The sequence below is a fragment of the Corvus moneduloides genome, chromosome 5 (assembly GCF_009650955.1).
Source record: "Corvus moneduloides isolate bCorMon1 chromosome 5, bCorMon1.pri, whole genome shotgun sequence".
Lineage (NCBI taxonomy): Eukaryota > Metazoa > Chordata > Aves > Passeriformes > Corvidae > Corvus > Corvus moneduloides.
The window spans coordinates 1,491,796-1,518,142 of record NC_045480.1 but is presented as its reverse complement, the minus strand read 5'-3'; the positions used below and the strand labels follow the sequence as shown (position 1 = coordinate 1,518,142).

Genomic DNA, 26,347 nt, shown 5'->3' with positions numbered 1-26,347 from the left:
TCCATTCAGGATCCATGGAATTTTTGATGTCCTATTGAAGGAATTGTGCTGGGCCAAGCAGAGCTTCCCATTCCAGCACCCAATTCCAGGTTGGAGCAACCTGGGATAGTGGGAAGCGTCCCTGCGGAATTTTCCACCTGTGCGGGAAGGCTGGGGAAAAGCAGGATAACCATTCCCAGCAGCCACTCTGGAGCAGATTTTAAGGAGAGGAAGGGAGTAATTAAGGCACTAATTAAGAGTGCAGGAGGAACTGGGAACAACACGAAGTAATTGGCTGGAGCTGGAGGGCAGCCAGCTGGGAAAAAACCAGGAAATGGGATTTTAATGGCAGCCAGGACCTGGCTTTACACAGCAGCCAGGACCTGGGCTTTAACAGCAGCCAGGATCTGGGCTTTAACAGCAGCCAGGACCTGGGGGTTACAGCTGCCAGGACCTGGGGGTTTAAAATCAGCTGCCAGGACCTGCGGTTAAAATCAGCCAGGACCTGGGGTTTATCAGCTGCCAGGACCTGGAGTTAAAATCAGCCAGAACCTGGGGTTATCAGCTGCCAGGACCTGTGGTTTAACAGCAGCCAGAACCTGGGGGTTTAAAATCAGCTGCCAGGACTTGGGGGGTTATCAGCTGCCAGGACCTGGGGGGTTATCAGCAGCCAGAACCTGGCATTTAAGATCAGCTGCCAGGACCTGGGGGTTTAAAACCAGCCAGGACCGGGGGTTATCAGCTGCCAGGACCTGGGGGGTTATCAGCAGCCAGAACCTGGCATTTAAGATCAGCTGCCAGGACCTGGGGGTTTAAAACCAGCCAGGACCTGGGGTTATCAGCTGCCAGGACCTGGGGGTTTATCAGCAGCCAGGAACTGGGGTGAAAATCAGCCAGGACTTGCGGTTATCAGCTGCCAGGACCTGGGGGTTTATCAGCAGCCAGGAACTGGGGTGTAAAGCCAGGGTGGGAAGTTTTATCAAAGAATTATGGAATCATGGAATGGTCTGGGTTGGAAAAGACCTTAAATCCCAACAGTTCCACCCCATCCATGGGCAGGGACACCTCCCACTATCCCAGGTGGATCCAAGCCCCAGTGTCCAGCCTGGCCTTGGGCATTCCCAGGGATCCAGGGGCAGCCCCAGCTGCTCTGGCAATTCCAGCCCAGCCCCTCCCCACCCTCCCAGGGAGGAATTTTTTCCCAACATCCCATCTAAACTTAACTCCCTCTCCATCTTGCTTTGTTGGGAAGGTGTCCCAGCATTGGTGGCCTGGACTGGTGGGAGCACCCTTGGAAAATCAGATGGATTTTATGGGAAGCAGGATTTGATCCCTGTTTGTGTTCCCAGTCCCAGATTTTATTTATTATTTATTATTTATTATTTATTATTTATTATTTACTATTTACTATTTACTATTTATTATTTATTATTTACTGTGGTGGTGCTCAGATTCTCCAGCACTCCCAGTCGTGCCACATTCCGCGTCTCCAAAATCCATGAGGCTGGCTCAGTTTGGATCCATTTGTATCCAGAGGGGTGGATCTGGGGCTGGTGGAAGGTGCCCCTGCCTTGGGTTGGAATTCGATGGGATTTAAGGTTCTTCCAACCCAAACCAGTCTGGAATTCCATGATTCCAGGCCTGACTCCTGTTTTGGATATTTCCTCAAAGAGGATTTTTTTCCCAAAGCTGTCATTTCTTCCCCTCTTCAAACTCCATGGCAATGAGGATTCCGGACTCCCACCTGTTCCTCTTTTTCCCTGGATATCGCAGCGACCTCTGTCAGGTCCAATTAGGAGGAACTAAATGGGATCAATGTTTCTTTGGGAAGAATTTATCCAGGGAAAAATTAACCCAGGGCAGGCTTGGTTCCATTTCCACACATGGATCACGGGAGCGGAGCCCTGGAGAAGGGAAGGAGCCAGGGAGAGCTGCGAGCCCCTTGCAGGGCCTAAAGGGGCTCCAGGAGAGCTGCAGAGGGACTGGGGCCAAGGGCTGGAGGGCCAGGAGGCAGGGAATGGCTTCCCAGTGGGAAAGGGGAGCTTGGGCTGGGATGTTGGGAAGGAATTGCTGGCTGGGAGGGTGGGGAGGGGCTGGGCTGGAATTGCCAGAGCAGCTGGGGCTGCCCCTGGATCCCTGGGAATGTCCAAGGCCAGGCTGGACACTGGGGCTTGGATCCACCTGGGACAGTGGGAGGTGTGGAATGAGGTCACTGAGGTGTCTCCTGGCCCAACCCATTCCATGGTTCCGTGATTCCTTGATAAACTCAGCCACCACAACACAGCCCTGGCACTGCTGGTCCAATGTGACCAACGATCCATCCCATTACTGGTGGGATGGGGTGGGTGTGGATCCATTCCCATGGAATTCCAGCGGCACCATCCTCTTTTCCCAAGCATTTCTCCGCTCCCGTTTCCAGGATGTTCGAGCTGAGCTGCACCCTGCCTCTGGAGAAGGACCTCAAGGTCACCCTCTACGACTACGACCTCCTGTCCAAGGATGAGAAGATCGGCGAGACCGTCATCGACCTGGAGAATCGCTTCCTGTCCAAATACGGGGCGCGCTGTGGCCTCCCCCAAACCTACTGCACGTGGGTATCTCCATGGGCTTGGAATGGCCGTGGGTCCCAGGACTGGGTTGCTGAGGTGGCCACGGGATCATGGCAAGGGGAACTTGTCGAGCTGTACTTCCCAGAGTCCTGATTCTCCTCCAGGGAGATCCTGTTCCATCCCTGGTGTCTCCTGGTGACCTCGTGCTGAGGACACTCCCAGAGAAGCTGGGGCTGCCCCATCCCTGGAATGGGAGATTTACATGGGATCTTGGGAAGGAATTGCTGGTTGGGAGGGTGGGCAGGGGCTGGGCTGGAATTGCCAGAGCAGCTGGGGCTGCCCCTGGATCCCTGGGACCAGGTTGGACATTGGGACTTGGATCCACCTGGGATAGTGGGAGGTGTCCCTGGGTGGCATTGGATGATCTTTGACCTTTTTCCAACCCAACCCATTCCATGATTCCATGATTCTGTTCGGTTTCAGCTCCGGCCCCAATCAGTGGCGAGACCAACTCCGCCCTTCCCAGCTGCTCCAGCTCTTCTCCCTGCAGCACAACTACAAAGCTCCCACCTACAAATCCGACCGGATCATCTTCCGGGAGCAGGAATATGTCCTGTCCGAGCTGGGTAAGATGTCATGGATGCTTCGGGATAGCAGAATTTCCCTTATGCAGAGCAAGGGGTGGAGCTGGATGTCATGGAGACATCACCAAGACTGGGTGATGGCATTGTCCCCAACCTTCTCCTCCATTTCCACGTTGGCTCTGCACTTTTCCCAAACTTGGCCATGCTTCAAATCCTGGGATTGGAGACCTTCAATCCAGGAACGTTGACCTTATGTTTGTGGGAAGCTCCAAACTGATGTTCCAAGTGCATGGAGACATCATGAGGAGCATTATGGAGGCCAGGAGTGGGTGATGGCATTGTCCCCATTCTTCTCCTCACCGTCCATGTTGGCTCTGCACTTTTCCCAAACTTGGCCATGCTCCAAATCCTGGGATTGGAGACCTTCAATCCAGGAACACTGACCTTGAGTTTGACCAAACCCAACACCCCCAGCTTGGGAGTGAGAAGCTCCAACCTGACATTCCAAGTGCATGGAGATGTCACAAGAAGGGTTATTGTGAAGGCCAGGAGTGGGTGAGGGACTTGTCCTCATCCTCCCCCTCACTGTCCCCATTGGCTCTGACCCATTCCCAAACTTGGCCGTGCTCCACATCCTGGGATTGAACCCAGACCTTCAATCCAGGAACATTGACCTTGAGTTGGACCAAACCCAACACCTCCAGACTGGGAGTGAGAAGCTCCAGCCTGATGTTCCGAGTGCTTGGAGTCATCGTGAAGAGGGACATCCTGGAGGTCAGGAGTGGGCGATGGCATTGTCCCCACCCTCCCCCTCACTGTCCCCATTGGCTCTGAGCCATTCCCAAACGTGGCTGTGTCCCAAATGCTGGGATTGAATTCCAGACCTTCAGTCCGGTGATTGACACAAATCCAACCCCACCCCACTGTGGGATGGGAAGCTCCAACCTGATATTCCAAGTGCTGCCGGAGCCGGAAGAGCAGCTCTGCCACTGGAATCTCATTTTGGGGATGGTCACTAGAGGGAGACAATATCCCACACACGGGCCTGGGAATTCCGTCAGGATTTGGGGGAATCGGGGGACAAACCTAACTTCTACCAAAGAGGGCAAAAGTCCTGGAATTTTGGGGAGGAGTTTTTTGTTTGCCTATGGCACCTCCATCTGACCCAACATTCCTGGGATAAGAGGTGGTTTTTTTTGGGAAAACTCTTCTTTAAGGCACAAAAAAAGGGTTTTGGCCCTGGGAGGAGGTGAAATCCCACTGGGTCAGGTCCAGGAGCCGCAGTTTGGAATCCTGGAATGGTTTGGGTTGGAAGGACCTTAAAGATGATCCAGTTCCACCCCCTCCATGGGCAGGGACACCTCCCACTATCCCAGGTAGATCCAACCTGGCCTTGCACACTTCCAGACATTCAGGGGCAGCCACAGCTTCTCTGGGAATTCTCCTCCAGGGCCTCCCCACCACCGCAGGGAAGAATTCCCAATATCCCACCTAAAGTTTGATTGGCTTTTTTTAGGACATCACCAGAGACACAAAACGAGGCACAACCCAGGGCTGGCCCCTCTCTGTGCTCTGGGGAAACAAAGCACAAATTCCTTCAGGAATTCAACTTTTCCCCTGAGGAGAAGGGAAGCAAGGAATCCTTTACAGCCTCTCCTTATGGAAAAATTTTCCAGGGAAAGCTGGGGAGGTGTTAAAATGTGTCCCCCCCCCCCGTGCCAGCGCCTGCTGTCACCTTCGCCTGCTTTAATGGCCGCGAGTTCAAACAGCAGAACAAAGCCCGAGGCTTGACCCGGAGCAGATCTGGAATCCAGCTGCGAGCTCCGGAGCCGGACTGGGAATAAACTGGAGCCGTTAAACACGAGAGCCGGGATTTTACAAGCCTCTCCCCCCAGCCCGTTGTTCCATAAATCCCAGATTCGTTGTTCTCCGAGCGGGGCTCGTTCTTTTTCCGGTGTGTAAAGCCGCACGTGTGCGCACACACCAGGATTCCAGGACTTGGGAAATCGTTGGGAATTAGCCCAGCTGGCTGGAGTTAAGCGCTTCCTTGCCAAGGAAGGAGCTGGGATATCTCACCTGGATTTGGTGGAGTTGGAATAATATTTATGGAGTGTGTTGTGCTTCAAAGGTCCTGGAAGGAGCATGAGTAGAGTGGGGTGAAGTCCACCAACTCCAGCCTGGGATTTTGGGATCGTTTGGGTTGGATTCAGAGAATCAGGGAATCTTTTAGGTTGGGAACGTCCTTGAAGATCCTGGAATCTCAGAATTCGGGTTGGAAAAGACCTTTGAGATCGAGTCCAACCTTGTCCAAATGTCATTTCCAGTTTTTTCTTGGACACCCCCAGGGGTGGGGACTCCACCACTTTCCTGATATCCAAGGATAGGGCATCGTGTCCCATCCCAGGAATGGGATGGGGAGGCAGGAGCTGGCCATTGGCCATACTGGGATGGATGGATGGATGGGTGGATGGATGGATGGATCCTGACCAGGAAGAGAAGGCAGGAATGTCCATTATTGAGGAATTTTGGCCCATTTTAGGCAGGATCAGGGGCTGGTGTGGAGCAGGGGAGGAGGAGGAGGAGATAATTCCAGGTCTTCCATGGATGGAGGACCACAAATATCCTGGTGGGACTGGAGCAGGGACTTGGACTGGAGTAGGAGCTTGGAACAAGCCCCAGGCTGTGCTGGTGGTGTCTCCATGTCCTTCCTCCTCTTCCCATTCCCATCTTTCACCCCAAATCCAGCAGAGAAGAAATGGGATCCCACTGGGCTCATTCCTCTCCGCCCAGCTGAAGATCCTGGATGGCTTTAAACTCTGGGATAAACTGTTGGGAGTGGGAACATCAGCTGAGGGTTGACGGGAATCCCGATTTCTGGGACTTTAGGAGACCTGGACACAGGAGCAGGATCAATCATTGGATTCCTCTTTCCATGGGATCCAGCTGGATCTTTGTCCTGTTTCCCTGGCTCTGATTTGCGGGGTGGTTGCACGAGGGTCCCCACAGGTTTTCCCACTGGGAATGGGATACCTGTGCTGAGGATTGTTTGTGGCGATGGATTTGGGAATGGAGGCTGCACTGCTCCAGCTCTTCCTGGCCAAAATCCATTCCTGTGGGATGAACTCTGCACTTCTCCAATTCCCAGAGGATGGAAAACCCCCGAATCCGCACCTGGGGCCGGTGGAGGAGCGGCTTGCCCTGGCTGCGCTCCGGAAGCAGGGATTGGTTCCGGAGCACGTGGAGACCCGGCGCCTTTACAGCCCCCTCCAGCCAGACATCGAGCAGGTGGGTCCGGGAATGTGGCCGCGATGAGCCCGGGAACGTCATCTCCTGATCCAGCCATATCCAGGGGGAGAATCCTGCTGGGAATGTCTGCCCTGGGATACGGGATGGTCCCAGGGAGTGGAGGTGGTCATTCCCTCCAGGATCGGCTCCCATTTTTGAATTTAAGTTGATTTAATTTAATTTAATTTAATTTATTTAATTTTACATTTTTGGTCTAAAAGTCCTACTCAGAATTCTTCTCCCAGAATCCTGGGATCCCTGAGGTTGGAAAATCCTCCAGGATCAGCGAGTCCAAGCTGTGCCCGATCCCCACCTTGGCACTGAGGGACACATCCAGGAATTCCTTGGACACCTCCAGGGATGGGCACTCCAAAGCTCCCTGGGCAATTCCACAGCCTGAGCACCCTTTCCATGAGGAAATTCCTGCTGATGTCCACCCTGAGCCTCCCCTGGCAGAGCTGGAAGCTGTTCCCTCTTTTCCTGTTATTCCCCGGGAGCAGATCCCAATTCCCGCCTTTCAGGAAGCTGTGGAGAGCCAGAAACCCCCGATCCCTGTTTTTTCCAGGCTGAGCCCCTTTCCCAGCTCCCACAGCTTTTCCTGGTGCTCCAGACCATTCCCACCTCCCTCAGCTGCTTCCCAGGATTTCCATCCATCAACACATTCCCAACTATCCCTAAAATAATTTTAATGCCACTTTTCCATTGAGGAATCGTCCCTTCCCACCCAAGGATCCCAGTTCTCCCTGGGGAAGTTCAGGTGCCCGTTTGGAATCTCCTGAGGCTTCAGGGCTCTGTTTTTCCATGCAGGGAAAGCTCCAGATGTGGGTGGATCTGTTTCCCAAATCCCTTGGACATCCCGGCCCCCCTTTCAATGTCACTCCACGCAAAGCCAAGAGGTAACTTCCCATTTTTTCCTCATCTTTTCTTCAGGAAGGGAGCTGGGAATGCTTGGAAGCCTCGGGTGGGAATGGATTCATCCACCCGGTTGAGGGACAGGTGTGGGATCATTCCAGGGAAACAGCTCCCACAGGGAAATCCCTCAGCGGGACAACTGGGCTTCCAGGTGGATGAGTTTCCCACCTTTCCATGGTTTTATTCCTGGAATTTTCCAGGTTCTACCTCCGCTGCATCATCTGGAACACCAAGGATGTGATCCTGGATGACCTCAGCATCACCGGGGAGAAGATGAGCGACATCTACGTCAAAGGGTGAGTGTCCCACTCCGGAGTCTCCCGGATTCCGGAGGCTGGAGGTGCAGGAGCAGCAGGGAAGGAATGAAGGTGGTCCTTGGCATTGTGGGATAGACGTGGATCCTGCTGGGATGGAGGAATCATCACAGCTCTCCAGTTCATCGTAACTGTTGCAGTTATGGATCCATGGATTTCCAACTATGAATCCACATCTCCAGTCATGGATCCACAGCTTTCCAACTGTGGATCCACATCTCCAGCCATGGATCCACATCTCCAGTCATGGATCCACAGCTTTCCAACCATGGATCCACACCTCTCCAACTATGGATCCACACCTCTCCAGTCATGGATCCACACCTCTCCAGTCATGGATCCACCTCTCCAGCCATGGATCCACGCCTTTCCAACCATGGATCCACATCTCCAGTCATGGATCCACACCTCTCCAGTCATGGATCCACCTCTCCAGCCATGGATCCACGCCTCTCCAACCATGGATCCACACCTTTCCAACCATGGATCCACACCTCTCCAGCCATGGATCCACACCTTTCCAACTATGGATCCACACCTTTCCAACTATGGATCCACATCTCCAGTCATGGATCCACACCTTTCCAACCATGGATCCACGCCTTTCCAACCATGGATCCACACCTCTCCAGCCATGGATCCACAACACTCCAACTATGGATCCACAGCTTTCCAACTATGGATCCACATCTCCAGTCATGGATCCACATCTTTCCAACCATGGATCCACACCTCTTCAGCCATGGATCCACGCCTTCCCAACTGTGGATCCACACCTTTCCAACCATGGATCCATGGCTTTCCAACTATGGATCCACACCTCTCCAGTCATGGATCCACACCTCTCCAGCCATGGATCCACACCTTTCCAACCATGGATCCACATCTCCAGTCGTGGATCCACAACACTCCAACTATGGATCCACGCCTCTCCAACTATGGATCCACACCTCTCCAGCCACGGATCCAGTTTTTTGGATGACACGTCTCTGCTGAGCTCACAACCTTTTTCTTCAGATCTCTGGGATGATCCCATGGCAATATTTTTCCTTGGACCGCTTGGATGTTCCCATAGTGGGATGAGATGTGGGAGCAGCCTGGCCATAGAGAGAGGATCTTGTTGTCTGCTCATTCCCAACTCCTCTCCCAGACTTTTTCCGTGCTCATAGATTGGATTATTTGCACGGCTGCTTTCTTTGGAATTCCCTTTATTCCTGGAAACAGCTCCTTCAGCACATTCTCTTCCCTGACTGACTCCATTTAGGATTTATTTTGTGGAACTCCCAGCCAAGGGAGTTCCTTGTTTTGTGCCTTCTTGGGATTTATAGGCAGGAAGAGGCGGGATTTGGGAACAGACTGTAAATCCGCCTTTTACAATCCCGATTTTCCCCCTGTAAATCCAGAATGCCGTGCTGCTTTCCCGGTATTCCCATCAAGTCCGTTGTTATCAGCTCCGGTTAAGCTGCTCCGTGTCTTTTGGGACTCCTAAAAAGTCATGCTGCTGGAAAAGTGGGAGCATCCAGGGATTGCTGAAATCCCTTTCCCGATTTTTAGCATCCAAATGAATCTTGCAGGGCTTGAAATGAGTTCAAAACTTCCTCAGCTTCCAGATCTTCCATCCCCAAGGAGAGTCATCCTGAAAAATCCTATTGGGAAGGGATGAAAGGATCCTTTTTGTGCCTGAGGATCTGCCCTATGGATCAGGGATCCAGTGGAGACTTTTACTTCCATCCATTGCTGCCTCCTGTGCAGGGACTGGAACCTCCCTATCCTTGTAGGATATTAGGGAAAAACTCTCCATGGAAGAGGCTGTCAAGCTGTGGACAGGATTCCTGAGGAAGTGATGGACAGCCTGGGAGAGCTGGGAATGTTGCCCTGGAGAAGGGAAGGAGCCAGGGAGAGCTGCGAGCCCCTTGCAGGGCCTAAAGGGGCTCCAGGAGAGCTGCAGAGGGACTGGGGCCAAGGGCTGGAGGGCCAGGAGGCAGGGAATGGCTTCCCAGTGGGAAAGGGGAGCTTGGGCTGGGATGTTGGGAAGGAATTGCTGGCTGGGAGGGTGGGGAGGGGCTGGGCTGGAATTGCCAGAGCAGCTGGGGCTGCCCCTGGATCCCTGGGAATGTCCAAGGCCAGGCTGGACACTGGGGCTTGGATCCAGCTGGGATAGTGGGAGGTGTCCCTGCCCATGGAATGGGGTGAGAATGGGATGATCCTTAAGATCCTTCCATCCCAAACCATTCCATGATTCCATGATTCCATAATTCTGGAGTTGCCACCCGCAGCACTGATTGATCTCCCAACCCTGGAACTGCTGCATTCCCTCTCCCATCTCCAGGTTTTCCCTATCCCCAGCAGCCACCGGGACCAGGAACATTTCATTTCCTACTCGTGGATGTTGTAACATTGAGCGAGATCCCAAATCCTCGCCGTGATCCCGCTTTTCCATGGGCTCTGTTTGTCCCTGGCAGGTGGCTGGTGGGACACGAGGAGAACAAGCAGAAGACGGATGTCCACTACAGATCCATGGGAGGAGAAGGGAATTTCAACTGGAGATTCGTCTTTCCCTTCGATTATCTCCCAGCAGAGCAGATGTGCCACGTGGCCAAGAAGGTGAGTTATCCTGGATGGAATTTCTGCATCCCTGTGGGAATTCTGGGCTGAAAGGGGAATTTTAGACCTTCACAAGCGGAGCCGTGCAAGGCTTGGCCTTTCCGTGGTTCTGACTGTGAAATGGTGGGAATTTTGTTCAAAAATCTGCATTTGGAAGAAAAACAGGGTTGGAATTAGAGGTGGGTTTTTTTGGAGACACTCATCCCTATGGGAAAGGATCCTCCAGGCTGGAGCAGGAAAAATATTGGAAGATGTGTCCGAGTGCTCTTGGACAACAGGGATCTTCCAAAGCTGGAGATGGCAATCCCATGGGGATGGTTTGGTGGGAACCTCTGTTTCCTAGCATGGAATAACGGATGTCGTGCCATGCAAAAACTTCCCAAAAAGGCTAAAAATTGGGAAAAGAAGGAGCTGCCTCCAAATTCCTGATGGGAACACGGGTTGGGATGTGCCACTGGAAGAAAAGCTTTGGATTCAAGGATTGGGAGTTGAAATGGATGGGATTTTTTTGGGTGGGATTTTGATCCCCTTGCTCCTCTGCCTGCTCCCGGTGTTCCTTGGATCAGTTCATGCAGTGGGGTGTGGGAATTCCAGGACGGGAAGGAAACAGGAGTGGAGCTGGGCTGGGTGCATGGAATAATGCAGGGGAAAATTGGAGGGTGGAAATCATGGAAATCATGGGAATTAGGGAAAATGGGACACCGAGCAATAGAGGAGGGAGAATTTAAATTTCCTTCACCTGGAGATTTAGAGGATTAAAAGGATTAAGAGGAATAATCCAATGGAAAATTCCCTATCCCTGGCAAGGGGTGGAACTGGATCATCTTTAAGGTCCCTTCCAACCCAAACCATTCCACGATTCCGTCATTTTTTTGGCTCTTTGGGATCTGTGGACAATCCAGGCTTCCTGCAGCACCTCCCGGGAGGCTCAAAGTCCTTCATCCACTAATCCTGAGCCTTCATCCCTGGATTTTGGATATCAGAAGGAATTTTTCCATGGAAAAGATGGTCAGGCATTGGAAGTGCCCAGGGAGCTTTGGAGTGCCCATCCCTGGAGGTGTCCAAGGAATTCCTGGATGTGTCCCTCAGTGCCAAGGTGGGGATCGGGCACAGCTTGGACTTGGTGATCCTGGAGAATTTTCCAACCTCAGGGATTCCATAATCCCCTCAGGATCCCCAAAACCCCCTGGAATCCCCAAAACCCACAGTGATCCCCAAAACCCACAGTGATCCCCAAAACCCACCAGGATCCCCAAAACCCACAGTGATCCCCAAAACCCACCAGGATCCCCAAAACCCCCTGGAATCCGCAAAACCCACCAGGATCCCCAAAACCCACAGTGATCCCCAAAACCCACCAGGATGCCCATCCCATCTTATTTTCCATGGAACCAGCGCCTCGGCTGGGAGGATGCCAAACGAATCCCCCATCCCAGACAATTCCCAGCTTCCAAAGGCCTCCCTGGGCAGTTCCAATGATTGACAGAATCCAGCCGGGCCCATTTCACGCTTCATATCCAACAAATCCCAAGTACAGGGTGTACTACATCCAATTATCCCGCTTGGAAAAAGCCAAGACCCGTCCATAAACCCCTTTAAGCAAATCCATCCCGCTGTGCCTATCTGGAATCTCTTCCCACCACATGGCTGCCGACGCTGGATCCGAAAATAAACACCTTGTAAAAGCTCTCCGTAAAGGCCGGAATAATGAAGGAAAAGCCGGGTGGAGCATTCCGGCTGCGGGAATTTTTTGATCTCGCCATGTGCTGTTTGAACTCCGGCTTCGTTCCTGCGGCCGTAAAAATCCCGGCTGGAAAGGCAGGCGCTGGAAGGTGGAATTTCAATCAAAAGTTGGGAGTGACTGTGGCGAATTGGGAGCTGCTCAAAACCACCTGTGCCCAACTGGGCCAGGAGGGAAGGAGTTTTCCAATGATTTTCCTTTGTTTGTTCCACACCAGAGCTCCCGGCAGTGTGGCCAGGTGGATTAGGAATCACAGAATTATGGGATGGTTTGGCTGGGAAGGGAGCTGAAAGCTCATCCAGTTCTGTCCAGGGACACCTCCCACCATCCCAGGTGGATCCAAGCCCCAGTGTCCAGCCTGGCCTTGGACATTCCCAGGGATCCAGGGGCAGCCCCAGCTGCTCTGGCAATTCCAGCCCAGCCCCTCCCCACCCTCCCAGCCAGCAATTCCTTCCCAACATCCCAGCCCAAGCTCCCCTTTCCCACTGGGAAGCCATTCCCTGCCTCCTGGCCCTCCATGCCTTGGCCCCAGTCCCTCTGCAGCTCTCCTGGAGCCCCTTTAGGCCCTGCAAGGGGCTCGCAGCTCTCCCTGGCTCCTTCCCTTCTCCAGGGGAGCATTCCCAGCTCTCCCAGCCTTTCCTCACAGCAGAGCTACTCCATCCCTCTGATCATCCTGGTGCCTCTGGATCGCTCCAACAGCTCCATGTCCTTCCTGGGCTGGGAATTCCAGAGCTGGATGCAGCTCTGCAGGTCTCAACGTGTCATCCCAACCCAGACTGTGAATACTCTCCCAAAAAACCAAGGATGCCCCTGGATAAGGGAGTGTCTGTGATATTTCGGTCTGACGGTAACACCTGGGGTGGTTGGGAGCCTAGGAATCCAGGGAAACCCAGGGAAAACCAGGGAAACCCAGGAAATCCCAGATGCTGCTCTTATTCCCACTTTTCTGAACCTTCCAACTACTTCTGGATGTTTTTCCAGAACTTTCCTGGTTGGATTAATGTTACAAAGATTTTTCTTTTCCTTCTGAGAGTGGAATTTCCCCCAGTCTGAGGTTCTAAAATATATCCATGGAAAAGAAATATTCCCATCTTTGGGACAGCTCTTCTGAAAACATGGAAATGCTTTTCTAATGCTTTTCTCAGCATTCCTTTGGAATTCCCAACTTTGTTCCTGCTTTTTTTGGTGCCAACTTTCTCTCCCAGCCCTGGACAAGCCAAGCCATGTTGGCTGCATGCGAAGAGCAGACAGCTTTTTGAATCCTGCAGGAAAACAGTTTCTGGGATGGAAAAGGAGGAAATCGTGGAATCTTTTAGGTTGGAAAAGCCCTCTAAGACCACCAGCTCTGCCAAGGCCACCGCTGACCGTGTCCCCAAGTGCCACATCCAGAGGGCTTTTACATCATTCCAGGGATGGGCATTCCATTGTTTCCTTGGGCAGCCTGTGTGTGGTTGGACAACCCTTTCCATGCAGGAATTTCCCCTAAATTCCAGCCTAAACTGGAAGTTTAAACTTTGGATTCCCAGTCTGTTGTTGGATGGGTCATGGGCCAACCAGGACAATCCAAGGTCACCTGGATGTGGATCCCGTTTTCCCAGGCACCCACTCAGGGAGGAGCTCAGCTCCCACATCCCGCAGGTGTCACGGGGTGGAAAATTCATGGAGTTGATTTTGGAATGTTCAGCTCCCCGTGCCAATTCCAGCAGCAGCTGGATGTGGCTGGCAAATCTGGATCTGGGAAGTTTTTTAGGGCAGGAAAGGATTGGCATGGAATATCGGAGCAAACGGCTTTTCCATGAATGCTGTGTCCAATTCTGGGATTTTCATGGACACGGAGGGACTGGAGCGTGTCCAGGGAAGGCAATGGAGCTGGAAAGGGCTGGAGCACCTGGAAAAGCTGAGGGAGCTGGGCAAGGGGCTCATCCCAGAGAAAAGAGGGATCGGGCGAACCTTGTGGCTCTGCACAACTCCCTGAAAGGTTGGAGCCAGATGGGATTTGGGATCTGATCCCAGAGAACAACAGGAAAAGAGGGAATGGCCTCAAGCTGTGCCAGGGGAGGGCCAGGTTGGACACCAGCAGGAATTTCCTCACGGAAAAGGCGCTCAGGCCTTGGAATTGCCCAGGGAGCTTTGGAGTGCCCATCCCTGGAGGTATCCAAAGAATTCCTGGATGTGGCACTCAGCGCCAAGGTGGGGATCGGGCGCAGCTTGGACTCGCTGATCCTGGAGGATTTTCCAACCTCAGGGATTCTGGAGTATCCAAGGAGTGTTCCTGCATGTCCAGGACTCCCAAATTACTTCAGGATGAGACTGAAATGGGGCTTTTTGGGAGCAAACCCCCTCTTTCCCAAAAATCATGTTTGCTCCTTTGTATTCCGGAGCACATTCACAATCTAGGAGAAATGCAGCCCTGCCAACACTTTCCCGGGAATCAGAGCCGACCTTTTCCCTGTCTTCCCTGCTGCTTTATCCACAAAAATCCATAAAATATTCCTGAGCCTCCCCTCTCTCCCCCCTTCTCCTGAAAAACAAACCCCAAACAATAATTTCAGCCCTTTTTCCCCACGGCTTGGACAAGGCTGGGATATAAATTTCATGCTCCGTGTTGTTTTTATAGGGAATGTTCGGGGCTCGATTTAATCATAGGAGCGAATTTCACGCTGCCTTGAAAGGGACCCATAAACTTTGCTCGGCATCAAATTCCCCCTTCCAAGTTCCCAATTCCTTTTCCTGCCTTTCCAGCGGAGCTCTGGGTGTCCCCGGCTTGACAGCGCTCGGAGCAGGGAGGTTTTGTCTCCGGCCAAATGATATTTTATGGTGTTTTTCCATAAAAAAAACCGGGAAAGCTGGCGAGATGGAGCATTGAATTCCCACCTGGAAAGGGTTGAGCCCCACCGGAGTTATCCCTGGAATGGCGGGATGTTGTTCTGAGGGATTGGGATGCAGAGGGTGCGGGGAACATCCAGTAGCCAAGGTTTTGTTCCCTTTTTCCTTGGACATTGCAGTGGGAAGGAGGGAAGGTGGGATCCCGAAGTCTGCTGGGTTTGCCAGCAGTTCCATGGAATCGTGGAATGGTTTGGAATGGGAGGGACCTCAAAGCCCATCCCGGTCCGCCCAGGGACACTTCCCACTATCCCAGGTGGATCCAAGCCCCGATGGTCAACCTGGCCTTGGGCATTCCCAGGGATCCAGGGGCAGCCCCAGCTGCTCTGGCAATTCCAGCCCAGCCCCTCCCCACCCTTCCAGCCAGCAATTCCTTCCCAACATCCCATCCAACCTTTCCTTCAGCTTCAGACATTTATCCCAAGGGACACTGATCCAGTTGGGATGGGTGGGAGATGATCCCAAGTGCAAGGTTTTCCTCAAGTTCGGCTCCGGGTGGATGGGATGGGGCAAAGAGAAATTCCAATGAATCCTTGGGAAGTTGCATCAACCCTGTCAGGAGAGTGGGATGTTCCCGGAGCATGGACACATCCATGGAATGTGGGAGTGATGGGATCAACCTCTGAGCCGGGGATTCACTTGGAAGAGGAGGCACCTGAAGGACATGGAGCTCGTGGAAGTTGCCTTTCCAAGGAATATTCCAACCGGGAAACAAGATGGTCTTGAAGGTCTCTTCCAGCCCAAACCAGTCCAGAATTCCATATATTTCCCCCTTTTCCAAGCCAAGCTTAGATGGGCACCTGGATTTCTCCAGGAAGGGACAATCCGAAGGAGCTCGTGGTGTTTTGATCACCTTGGACATGGATCTTCCACCACCTTGGAATTTTCCAGCCACTCCTGAGGTCATCCCAGCTTCCTTATCCACGGATCCATGGCTCCTGGATCCCTGTGGATCCCTTCTTTCCCCAGTTTCTGGGAGAGGGAAGAATCACCATCAACTCTTCCCCCTTTTTAAGCAGTTTTAATTCAAACCAGCTGAAAAAGCTGGGAAAAATCCCCCTGGATAAACATCCCCCTGGATAAACATCCATCCCAATCAACTGCAACCAGTGGAGGGGAGAGAGGGAACTTTCCATGGACTTCATTTGGGATTTCTGGATTATCCAATATCTCAAATGCATCCATAAAATGCTCCAATGCAAAATTCCTGGCACGTTTTCCCAAAGCTGGGCAGGGAACGGAGCGAAATTGAAACACAACCATCCAGGGGGATCTCTTAAAGTGAATCCAATGGGATTGAAGTGCCCACGGACTCCCAGCTGGAATATTTATGTTCTTATGGAATGTGACACATTCATCCCCCCCCTTTTTTAATTTAATATTGGATGAAATAATGAATCCGAGTCTTGCGGTGAATTTATGGAGCGATGGATGAATAACCCCGGAGTTTCCTGGTTTTAATTAAAATCCCGTCATTTCTGACACTTCCAGGACGAATTGCCACTGGGACACCCTTGGAGGGGTGTCAGGAATCCCGCTGGGATTTTCCTTCTCTTTGCTGGAGCCAGGAATAACAATTCCATCAATCCCTTGGCTTTATGTGGGATTTTGTCCTTCTCCTTTATCCTAATACTCCTTTTTCGGACAGCAGGAGGAGTTTTTCTATGGAAAGGGTGGTCAGGCTTTGGAAGTGCCCAGGGAGCTTTGGATTCCTCATCCCTGGAGGTGTCCAAGGAATTCCTGGACGTGGCACTCAGTGCCAAGGTGGGGATCTATCCCAGGTTGGACTTGATGATCCCAGAGGCCTTTTTCAGCCTCAGGGATTCTGGGATTCTTCGTCCTAACTCCCAGGCATCCCAAAAATTGGTGTTAGATCCCTGTTGGAAAAAATTCCTGGTTTTAAGCATGGAAATAGCGCCACTGCTGCCGCTTCCCAGGTGGTGGGTATTCCTTACTCTGGGGTGCAGGACAGATGGATGACTTGGGAATGTTGCCCTGGAGAAGGGAAGGAGCCAGGGAGAGCTGCGAGCCCCTTGCAGGGCCTAAAGGGGCTCCAGGAGAGCTGCAGAGGGACTGGGGCCAAGGCCTGGAGGGCCAGGAGGCAGGGAATGGCTTCCCAGTGGGAAAGGGGAGCTTGGGCTGGGATGTTGGGAAGGAATTGCTGGCTGGGAGGGTGGGGAGGGGCTGGGCTGGAATTGCCAGAGCAGCTGGGGCTGCCCCTGGATCCCTGGCAGTGCCCAAGGCCAGGTTGGATGAGGCTTGGAGCACCCAGTATGATACCAGCAGATTTCCTGGGATTCCATGGAATCTTCCTTTCCATATCCATATTCCACAAATAAATTCAGGAGCTGCAGGTGGCCTGAAGGTGGGACTGGGATTTGCTGGGCTCAGGTTGTCCCACGGCCGGTGACAGACCTGGGAGCAGATTGGAGCCATGGTGGATCCAGAAGGGAAGGGATCTGTGGGAATTCTCTGCCAGAAGTCCTGACTGAAGTGTAAATCCGATATTAAGAGGAAGGTGAAGTTTGGCAGCGCTGGCACTCGATGCTCGTTGCTCTCTTCACCTTGGATTCACCATCCTTGGAATTGTGGGAATGTTATGGTGTCACTCCTAGGGATCCTGTTTGGGAACGCCTTTTCCTAAATGGAATTAAATTAATTAAATAAAGTCAATTAAATGAATTTAAATCATTAAATTAAAGCATAAACTGTTGACAACACCTTCCAAAAGCATCTTGGTTTTCCCACTGATTCTCCATAGCCAAGAGTTTTCTGGAGCCTGTGGTCCTGCAGATCTAGAGCAGGACACTCCAGGAATTCCAGGATTTCCAGGAGATGGGAGGAGCCAGGCTCTGCCCAATTCTCCCGATGAATCTTTCATTTTCCCATGGTTTCTTTCCCGGTGTGATTTTAGGAACACTTCTGGAGCTTGGATAAGACGGAAAACAAGATCCCACCGCAGCTGATCCTCCAGATCTGGGACAACGACAAGTTCTCCTTCGATGACTATTTGGGTAAGTTGGGAATTTTAGGATCCATCCCAAAAAAAAGGGGAAAATCACCAGCACAGGTTGTCCGGAGAAGCTGTGGATGTCCCATCCCTGGAAATGTCCAAGGCCAGGCTGGACATGGCTTGGAGCAACCTGGGACAGTGGAAATTGGGAGTTTGGATTGAGATGGTTGGGGTGGCCCAAGCTCCATGGGATCAGGGAAGATTCCATGTTTTAAGGGTTGTCCCACTGAGATGTCTCACCTGGAATGTTCTTCCTTTGCAGGATCCATCCAGATGGATCTCAACAGGATGCCCAAGCCTGCCAAGACAGCAGAGAAGTGTTCCTTGGATCTCGTGGATGATTCCCTGTCCCTGGGCCGCTCCGTGTCCCTCTTTGAGCAGAAAACCGTCAAGGGCTGGTGGCCCTGTGTGGCCGAGCAGGACCAGAAGAAGATCCTGGCGGTAAAGTGGCCTCTCCATGTTTTTCCTTGGATCCTTCACTCCAATTCCCATCCCTGAAACTGTCCAAGGCCAGGCTGGATGAGGATTGGAGCACTCTGGGATAGCAGAAGGTGCCCATGGCCTGAGGTGGGACTGGATGGGCTTTAAATCCCTTCCCAAGCCAAACCATTCCAGAATTCCCTGAAAGCTTTGAGGAGATCCAAGCCAGGGCAAGAAATTCCATCTCCAGCTGGAGATTTTGTGGATCCAGCTGGACCATCCGTGGCTGGCTGGAATTTTCCAGCACCATACCAAGGAATGAGCGATTTTGTGGGATTTTCACCGGGGTGTTTGGAATGCGTCACCAAAATCACAACTATTGCCAATGATTCTGTGTCCCAAGCACTAGGAGAAAATTCCAGCTGTCCCAGTGATGGCTTTAAAGGTGTCTGGGCTCCTGTTCCAGGTTTGGGTGACTGTTCCATCCAGGTGAGGGAATCCAGCCAGGAACTGGGTCATTCAACCAAAAAATCCTGAGCTGGTTCCAGGGAAATCAGGAATCAGGGAATCAGGAAAGCCTGGATGTGGCGTCAGTGATGATCAGTCACAACTTGGGCTTGATCCCAGAGGTTTTTCCAACCTCAGTGATCCTGGGATTCTGTGGTTGCCCAAATTTGGGTGTCACTGGCACTTGGGATTTCCTGGAGTATATCCAGTGCCAGGTAAGGGATTTCTGGAATTCTGGGATCCTCGTGGTCATTGTTGGGAGTGGTTTGGTTGTGCTCAAAGGATATTTTCTCTCTCCAATCCCTATTTCCCATCCCATGTCCATTCCTCAATCCCTATTTTTCAGCCCACACTCATTCCACCTTTTATTTTAGGACAATAAATCAGTTTTTGTTTAACCCATCCAGGGCAAATTGGAGATGACTTTGGAAATTGTGGCAGAACAGGAGCATGAGGAGCGTCCGGCTGGGATGGGACGGGATGAGCCAAACATGAACCCCAGGCTGGAGGATCCCAAGTAAGAACATCCCGAATGGAAAAGCAACCACCAGGGCATGGAGTTCATGGGAATTCTGGGTTTCCAGCTGGGGAGAACTGGGCTGAACTGGGTTTGCACCTGGGTAGGATCCAGTCTGAACTGGTGAGGACTGGGAGGGAGGGCTGGAGGACCAATCCTGCGGAATTGGGAAGTTGGTCTGGAGCACCAATCCACTGGGATTGGGAGGCTGGTCTGGACCATGAATCCAGTGGGACTGGGAGGCTGGTCTGGACCATGAATCCAGTGGGGATTGGGAGGTTGGTCTGGATCATGAATCCGGTGGGATTGGGAGGCTGGACTGGAGCACCAATCCACTGGGACTGGGAGGTTGGTCTGGACCATGAATCCGGTGGGATTGGGAGGCTGGACTGGAGCATGAATCCAGTGGGATTGGGAGGCTGGTCTGGACCATGAATCCAGTGGGGATTGGGAGGTTGGTCTGGAGCACCAATCCACTGGGACTGGGAGGTTGGTCTGGACCATGAATCCAGTGGAACTGGGAGGCTGGACTGGACTATGCATCCATTGGGATTGGGAGATTGGTCTGGACCATGAATCCAGTGGGATTGGGAGGTTGGTCTGGAGCACCAATCCAGTTGCTCTGGGAGACCAGTCTGGACCACCAAGGAGGACATTGGTGGGATGTATCCAGAAGGATGGAAGAGCTGAGACCTTCCAAGGGGATTGGGAGGTTGGTCTGGACCATGAATCCAGTGGGATTGAGAGGCTGGTCTGGACTATGAATCCAGTGGGACTGGGAGGCTGGTCTGGACCATGAATCCAGTGGGACTGGGAGGCTGGACTGGACTATGCATCCATTGGGATTGGGAGATTGGTCTGGACCATGAATCCAGTGGGATTGGGAGGCTGGACTGGACCATGAATCCAGTGGGATTGGGCGGCTGGTCTGGACCACCAAGGAGAACATTGGTGGGACATACCTGGAAGGATGGAGAAACTGACACATTCCAGGGAATTGGGAAACTCTTCTGGACCACAAATCCAGTGGGACTGGGAGGCTGGACTGGACCATGAATCCAGTGGGACTGGAGCACGAAGGAGGACATTGGTGGGACATCCAGAGGGAGGGAGGAGCTGAGACAATCCAGTGAGATTGGGAGGCTGGTCCGGACCACCAAGGTGGATGGGATTGAGAATCCGGGAGGATGAAATCCTGGGATCACCTCCCCTTTCCTTGGCTCCAGGCGCCCCGAGACCTCTTTCCTGTGGTTCACGTCCCCGTACAAGACCCTGAAGTTCATCCTGTGGCGCCGCTACAAGTGGGTGCTGGTCCTGGCCATCCTCCTCTTCATCCTGCTGCTTTTCCTGGGAATCTTCGTCTACGCCTTCCCGGTACGGAGTGGGTGGGAGAGGACAGGGATTGGCCGAGGTCTGAGGGGTGATGGATGCAGGGGGATGAAAAATCCCGTGCTGAGGGACACAATGGGTTAAAAAGGGACTTTTTTTGGGATTTGGGATCCTCATGAGAAAGACGTGGAGATGCTGGAGCATGTCCAGGGATGGGAATGGAGTTGGGAAGGGGCTGGAGCACCAGGAGTGGCTGAGGGAGCTGGGAAAGGGGCTCATCCTGGAGAAAAGTGGGATCGGGGGGACCCTCTGGCTCTCCACAATTCCCTGAAAGGTTGGAGCTGGATGGGAGTTGGGATCTGCTCCCAGGGAAGAACAGGCCAAGACGGAACAGCCTCAAGCTGTTCCAAGGGAATTTTAGGTTGGATATTAAGGAAAATTCCTCATGGAAAGGGATGTCCAGCCCTGGAGCAGTGGTGGAGTCCCCATCCATGGAATTATTCCAAAAACATCTGGATGTGACACTTGAGGACATGGATAATGATGACCAAGGGTTGGTGCTCTTTTCCAACCTCAACAATTCTGTGATATCAGGAATGGTGGAGATCCCAAAAAAACACGGGAAGGTCATTCCTGGGGTATCCTCAGCAACACAAAGCGCTGGCACTGGAACAGATCCCAAGGTTTTCTGGGATGCAGAGGGAAAAATCAGGGATGGAGCTGCCGGTTGGATTTGTCCTCAGAATAAATGAGGATGGGGCAGGGCTGGAGTGGTGCTGGGCCTGTGGAAAGCTCTGCATTCCAAAAAAATCCTGGCATGGCTTCGGGAATTCTCCAGGACCCCTTTCCAAAGGGGCAGAACAGGCAATGTCCTGGATTTCGTGGGATCGTGGAAAAAGGAGCTGTAGGGATACGTGGCCAGGGATTGGGTGGTGAATCCATGAGATTTGTGGGAAGCAGGGAACAGGGAAGGAGCAGCAGGATCCAGAGGAGAGGAGGAGGCTCCAGAAAATCAGGGAAAAGCAGGGAATGCTTCCCCCTGGTTGGACACTGGGATGGTGCTGGTGGACGGCGCCAAATTTATTCCAAGGATTGGAAGAGATGGGAATTTCTCTTAAAAACTTTTGGGAAGAACAACCAAAATCCAGGAATGACTCCCATCATTGTTGAATTCTGGGATGGGACCTTAAAGAGCATCCCTATGACCAGGAATTTTTACTGGGAAAAGGGAAAATCCAGTTTTTTCCTGTGTTTTGGGCTTTCTCCCGTTCTTTTTAGTGGGAATGTGGTTTTTAATTCCTTGTCCCTGCAGGTTGGGTTGGAAGCTTGGCCATCCCTGGATTCAGCTGTGTCCCGTATCCCTAAAAATGCATCAGCTTCCAATGATTCCCTCATTTTTCCAATGGTTCCCTCATTTTTCCAATCATTCCCTTATTTTACCAATGATTCCCGTGTTTTTCCAATGGCTCCAGTGTTTTTCCAGTGGTTCCCTCATTTTTTCCCAATCATTCCTTTATTTTTCCAATGGTTCCCGTGTTTTTCCAATGGTTCCAGTGTTTTTCCAATGATCCCCATGTTTTTCCAACGATTCCCTCATTCTTCCAATGGTTCCTTTATTTTTCCAGTCATTCCCATATTCTTCCAATGATTCCCTTATTTTTTCAATGATTCCTGTATTTTTCCAGTCATTCCCTTATTTTCCCAATGATTCCCTTATTTTTTCAATGATTCCCCTATTCTTCCAATGATTCCCTTATTTTCCCAATGATTCCCATATTTTTCCAGTGGTTCCCTTATTTTTCCAATGATTCCCGTATTTTTCCAGTGGTTCCCTTATTTTTCCAATGATTCCCATATTTTTCCAGTGGTTCCCTTATTTTTCCAGTGGTTCCCTTATTCTTCCAATGATTCCCTTATTTTTCCAATGATTCCTGTATTTTTCCAGTCATTCCCTTATTCTTCCAATGATTCCCATATTTTTCCAGTCATTCCCTTATTCTTCCAATGATTCCCTTATTTTCCCAATGATTCCCATATTTTTCCAGTGGTTCCCTTACTTTTCCAATGGTTCCCTTATTTTTCCAGTCATTCCCTTATTCTTCCAAGGATTCCCTTATTTTTCCAGTGATTCCCATATTTTTCTATCTTTCCAGAACTACGCTGCTATGAAACTGGTGAAACCTTTCAACTGAAGCTGCTCCCCTGCCTGCCTGGGAATTTTGGGAAGGAATTGTGGAACAACCTCATCCAGGCCTCCAGCAGCTGCCAAAGACTCTGCTTCCCTGCTGTGGAATTCCGCCTGGGAAGCATCGCGTAACCAAAGCTTCCACCAAAATATTCCTGATTTTCCAGCCTTCCCAGTTTTTATTTGAGTTTTCCTGCTGCTCTGGTTGGTAAATCCCAAATTCCAGCACAAATCCAAGGAAAAGGGGGGGAAAGGATCTTTCCATCCCTGAGTTGGGAATGTGAGGAAGATCCTCAGGATTTGGGATTTGCTGCCCTGAGCAGCCAAAATCCCACGGATTCCAAGCACTTTTTGCTCTCTGATCCAGCCTCAGTTTCCCTTTCCCTTTATTATCCCATTTATAAATTGGAAACCTATGGAAAATAAGTTGGAAAACTGAAACCCCTGAAATGGCACATTGCATTCCCAAAGCCAAAACCATGGGAATGGGAAAGGCTGTGGTGCAAAACCTGGGATTTGGAGTTGGTGCTCCACAAAATCCCAACTCCTCCTGGATTTTGAGGCCTTTGCATTCCCGCTCATGGAATTTTGGATCCGGTTTTTCCTTGGAGCTGCTCCACAATCCCACATGTCTCCTATTCCAAGTGGGAGAGGAATCCCAGGAGAAGGTGGGCTTTGATTTCCTCTTCTCCCACTGCCTGCAACTCCCCAGCCACATTTTTGGGAATTCTTGGTCTTTTCAGTATCAGTGTTTGCAGAATCCCAGAATCCCTGAGGTTGGAAAAGACCTTTGGGATCAGCGAGTCCAAGCTGTGCCCGATCCCCACCTTGGCACTGAGGGACACATCCAGGAATTCCTTGGACACCTCCAGGGATGGGCACTCCAAAGCTCCCTGAGCACTTCCAAGGCCTGAGCGCCCTTTCCATGAGGAAATTCCTGCTAATGTCCAACCAGAACCTCTCCTGGGATGACCTGAGTCCATTCCCTCTTTTCCTGTTTTTCCCTGGGAGCAAATCCCAGCTCCCACCTGGCTCCAAATTTTCAGGGAATTGTGCAGAGCCAGAAGGTCCCCCCTGATCCCGCTTTTCTCCAGGCTGAGCCTCCCACTAATATTCCTTTAGAATCAGTCATTTTTCCTCGTATTCCCAAAGATTCTTATGGAAAACATCCCAACTTGGACTCGCCGTTGCCGGGCGTTAATGGAGCGGAAAACCTGTCCCGGGATGGGATCTGTTTTCCAAACAAATCCATGAGCCACAACCTGCTCAGCCTCCCATGGATCCAATGGGAATGCTGGGACATTCCCTCTGTTTGCTGTTCCCTCCTCCTGTCCTTGGAGTGGGATGATCCCGTGGGATGAAGCATTTGGGGTCTTGTGACCTTGGCAGAGTTGGACTTGAGCTCAGAGGTCTTTCCCACACTGGATGGTTCCGTAATTCCATTATTCCCAGGCTTTTCCAGCTCTGGGAGGATGTTGATCCGCACAGCCTTGAATTCTCATCCCGCAAAGAATCAGCTCCCATTTTTCCACTGCAAAAATCCTGTTGAGATCCAGCGGCTCCGGCACCTTTGCTGATTTGGGATCTTCCCATCTGTCCTTCAGTAGGATGAGATTTATCCTTGATTCCATGTTTTCCTTGGAGCTGTGGCTGCTCCGAATGAGCAAGGAGCTGGGAAAAGTGATCCCAAGGGACAAACTGTGCTCCTGGCCCGCTTCAGCCGGGATTTTAAGCCTATTCTTAAAAAATAGGGAAAACCAGCCAAATTGCTTTGTTGGATTGGGATGTAATCCATGGGGGATTAAATCCCGGGATACTCATTGTAACAGCTCCTGGATTGCACAAGCCAATCCTTCTCCATGTTTTTCCACTCGGAAAAAGCGTGGATTTGGGATTTATAGGGATTTATAACCCCATGCCTGCTGCTGAACTTTGGCTGATCCATGGCCCTTTCCCAAAAGTTGGAGCGGAGGAATCGGCTCTGGATTTGCACATCCCAGGGCGGAGGTTTCATTTTCCATCGTTAAATGCTTCGTTATCCTTCAGTTTTTCCCTAAAAGCTTCCCAACCTCATTCCCACCTCCATCCCTGTTTATAGCCACGATCAAACCACAGGGATTCGCTCCAATTTTCCAGACGTTTTATTATCCTGGAGGATTTGAGGAGCCCAGGACAAAAGTTGCTTCTGTTTGGCCCTTGCTGGGATTGGGAGTTTGGATTTGATGGGAATGTTGGTCCCAGCACCTTTCCCACCAGGCTCCAGCTGTGCCAGAGGGAATCTGGACATTCCCTGAGTGCTCTCCTGGGATCCACAGTGGGAATGCAGGTCCAACACCTCTCGGATTTGTAGGGACTCTGGGATTTCCCATCCTGGTGTCATTCCCCATGATCCTGACTTAGGTCCCAACCAAAATCTTGGAGTCAAGAGCCCCAAATGGATGCACGATCCATGTTGGAATGCCAAACGTGGAATGGTCATCCCCCATCCCATTGGGAGCACCGCTGGCTATCCCAGGAATCAAAATCCATCCATGGGTTACCTTTGGAATGTCCAAGGCCAGGTCGGAAAACAATTGGAGCCACCTGGGATAGTGGAAGGTGTCCCTGCCTGGAATGGGATGGGCTTGAAGCTCTGGGATTCACTCCAGAGACACTTCCAGTGGGAAATCCTATTTTATTCCTAGCATTCCCCTGGCAAACCTGGGTCAGCAGGGATAGGAGAGGAGGATCCAGGGCATCCAATTCCATAAGGACAGGGATTTCCATAAGGAAATCCATGCTCCCAGTCCAGTTTTCATGCCAAGAGGATTCTGTGGGATTCCAGTGGGTAAATTCAGGTTGGAGCATCTGGAAAAACCAACTCCATCCCATTTCTTTTCCCTGAACAGCCACATCCAGCTCCGGTTGTGGCTCCTCCAAATCCAGGCAGGAGCTGTACAAAGAATTCCCTGTGGCTTCCGGTTGTCCAGGGAATTGGCTGGAATTCGTTCTGGATCACCCGTGCCTGCCTTATCCGCAATAATGCCCAAAGCACTGTGACTCCCAATGAAATGCTCTGAAACCTTCCCGTTCCCGGTGTTTTCATTGTGGGGATGGAATTGCGCCTCCTCTTGGGAGTGGGAATGGGAAAATCGGGATGGTTCAACCCGGAGAAGGGAAGGATCCCGGGAGCTCCCTTCATTATTTCCATGTTGGGAATTTTTTTGGCGGGAAAGGTGAACAAATAACATTTGTTGCCCTAAAATCCACATTCCACCCTTGCTTTCCCATTTTTTCCGAGACTGGCTTCTGTTTGTCCACATCCCATGGCCACATGGAAGGGATGGAGATGCTGGGATATTTCAGATCCCTGTTTTTTTGGATAAGGTTTGGGTTTGGAATGGGGGGGGGAGGGTGGGGGGGAAGGGATTTTGGGGAAAAAATGCTTTTGGGGGCTTCATGGTTGACCATTCCCAGAGAAGTTGTGGATGTCTCATCCCTGGAAGTGCCCAAGGCCAGGCTGGACACTGGGGCTTGGAGCAACTC

General features: G+C 51.6%; 1 protein-coding gene across 10 annotated transcripts in view; it reads left to right on the top strand.

Moving 5' to 3' along the window:
• Positions 1-25,889, top strand: part of DYSF (dysferlin) — an 80,340-nt gene extending 54,451 nt beyond the window's left edge. For all 10 annotated transcript variants that reach the window (XM_032108328.1, XM_032108326.1, XM_032108323.1 and 7 more), the window contains 11 exons: positions 2,399-2,569; positions 3,012-3,154; positions 6,258-6,397; positions 7,205-7,293; positions 7,510-7,605; positions 10,086-10,227; positions 17,766-17,865; positions 18,127-18,305; positions 19,199-19,308; positions 20,535-20,682; positions 22,791-25,889. In XM_032108328.1, the coding sequence (XP_031964219.1) occupies positions 2,399-2,569; positions 3,012-3,154; positions 6,258-6,397; positions 7,205-7,293; positions 7,510-7,605; positions 10,086-10,227; positions 17,766-17,865; positions 18,127-18,305; positions 19,199-19,308; positions 20,535-20,682; positions 22,791-22,829 (1,357 nt within the window). In that variant the 3' untranslated portion in view covers positions 22,830-25,889. The remainder of the gene's footprint in view (positions 1-2,398; positions 2,570-3,011; positions 3,155-6,257; positions 6,398-7,204; positions 7,294-7,509; positions 7,606-10,085; positions 10,228-17,765; positions 17,866-18,126; positions 18,306-19,198; positions 19,309-20,534; positions 20,683-22,790) is intronic.
• The last annotated feature ends 458 nt before the right edge of the window (positions 25,890-26,347 follow it).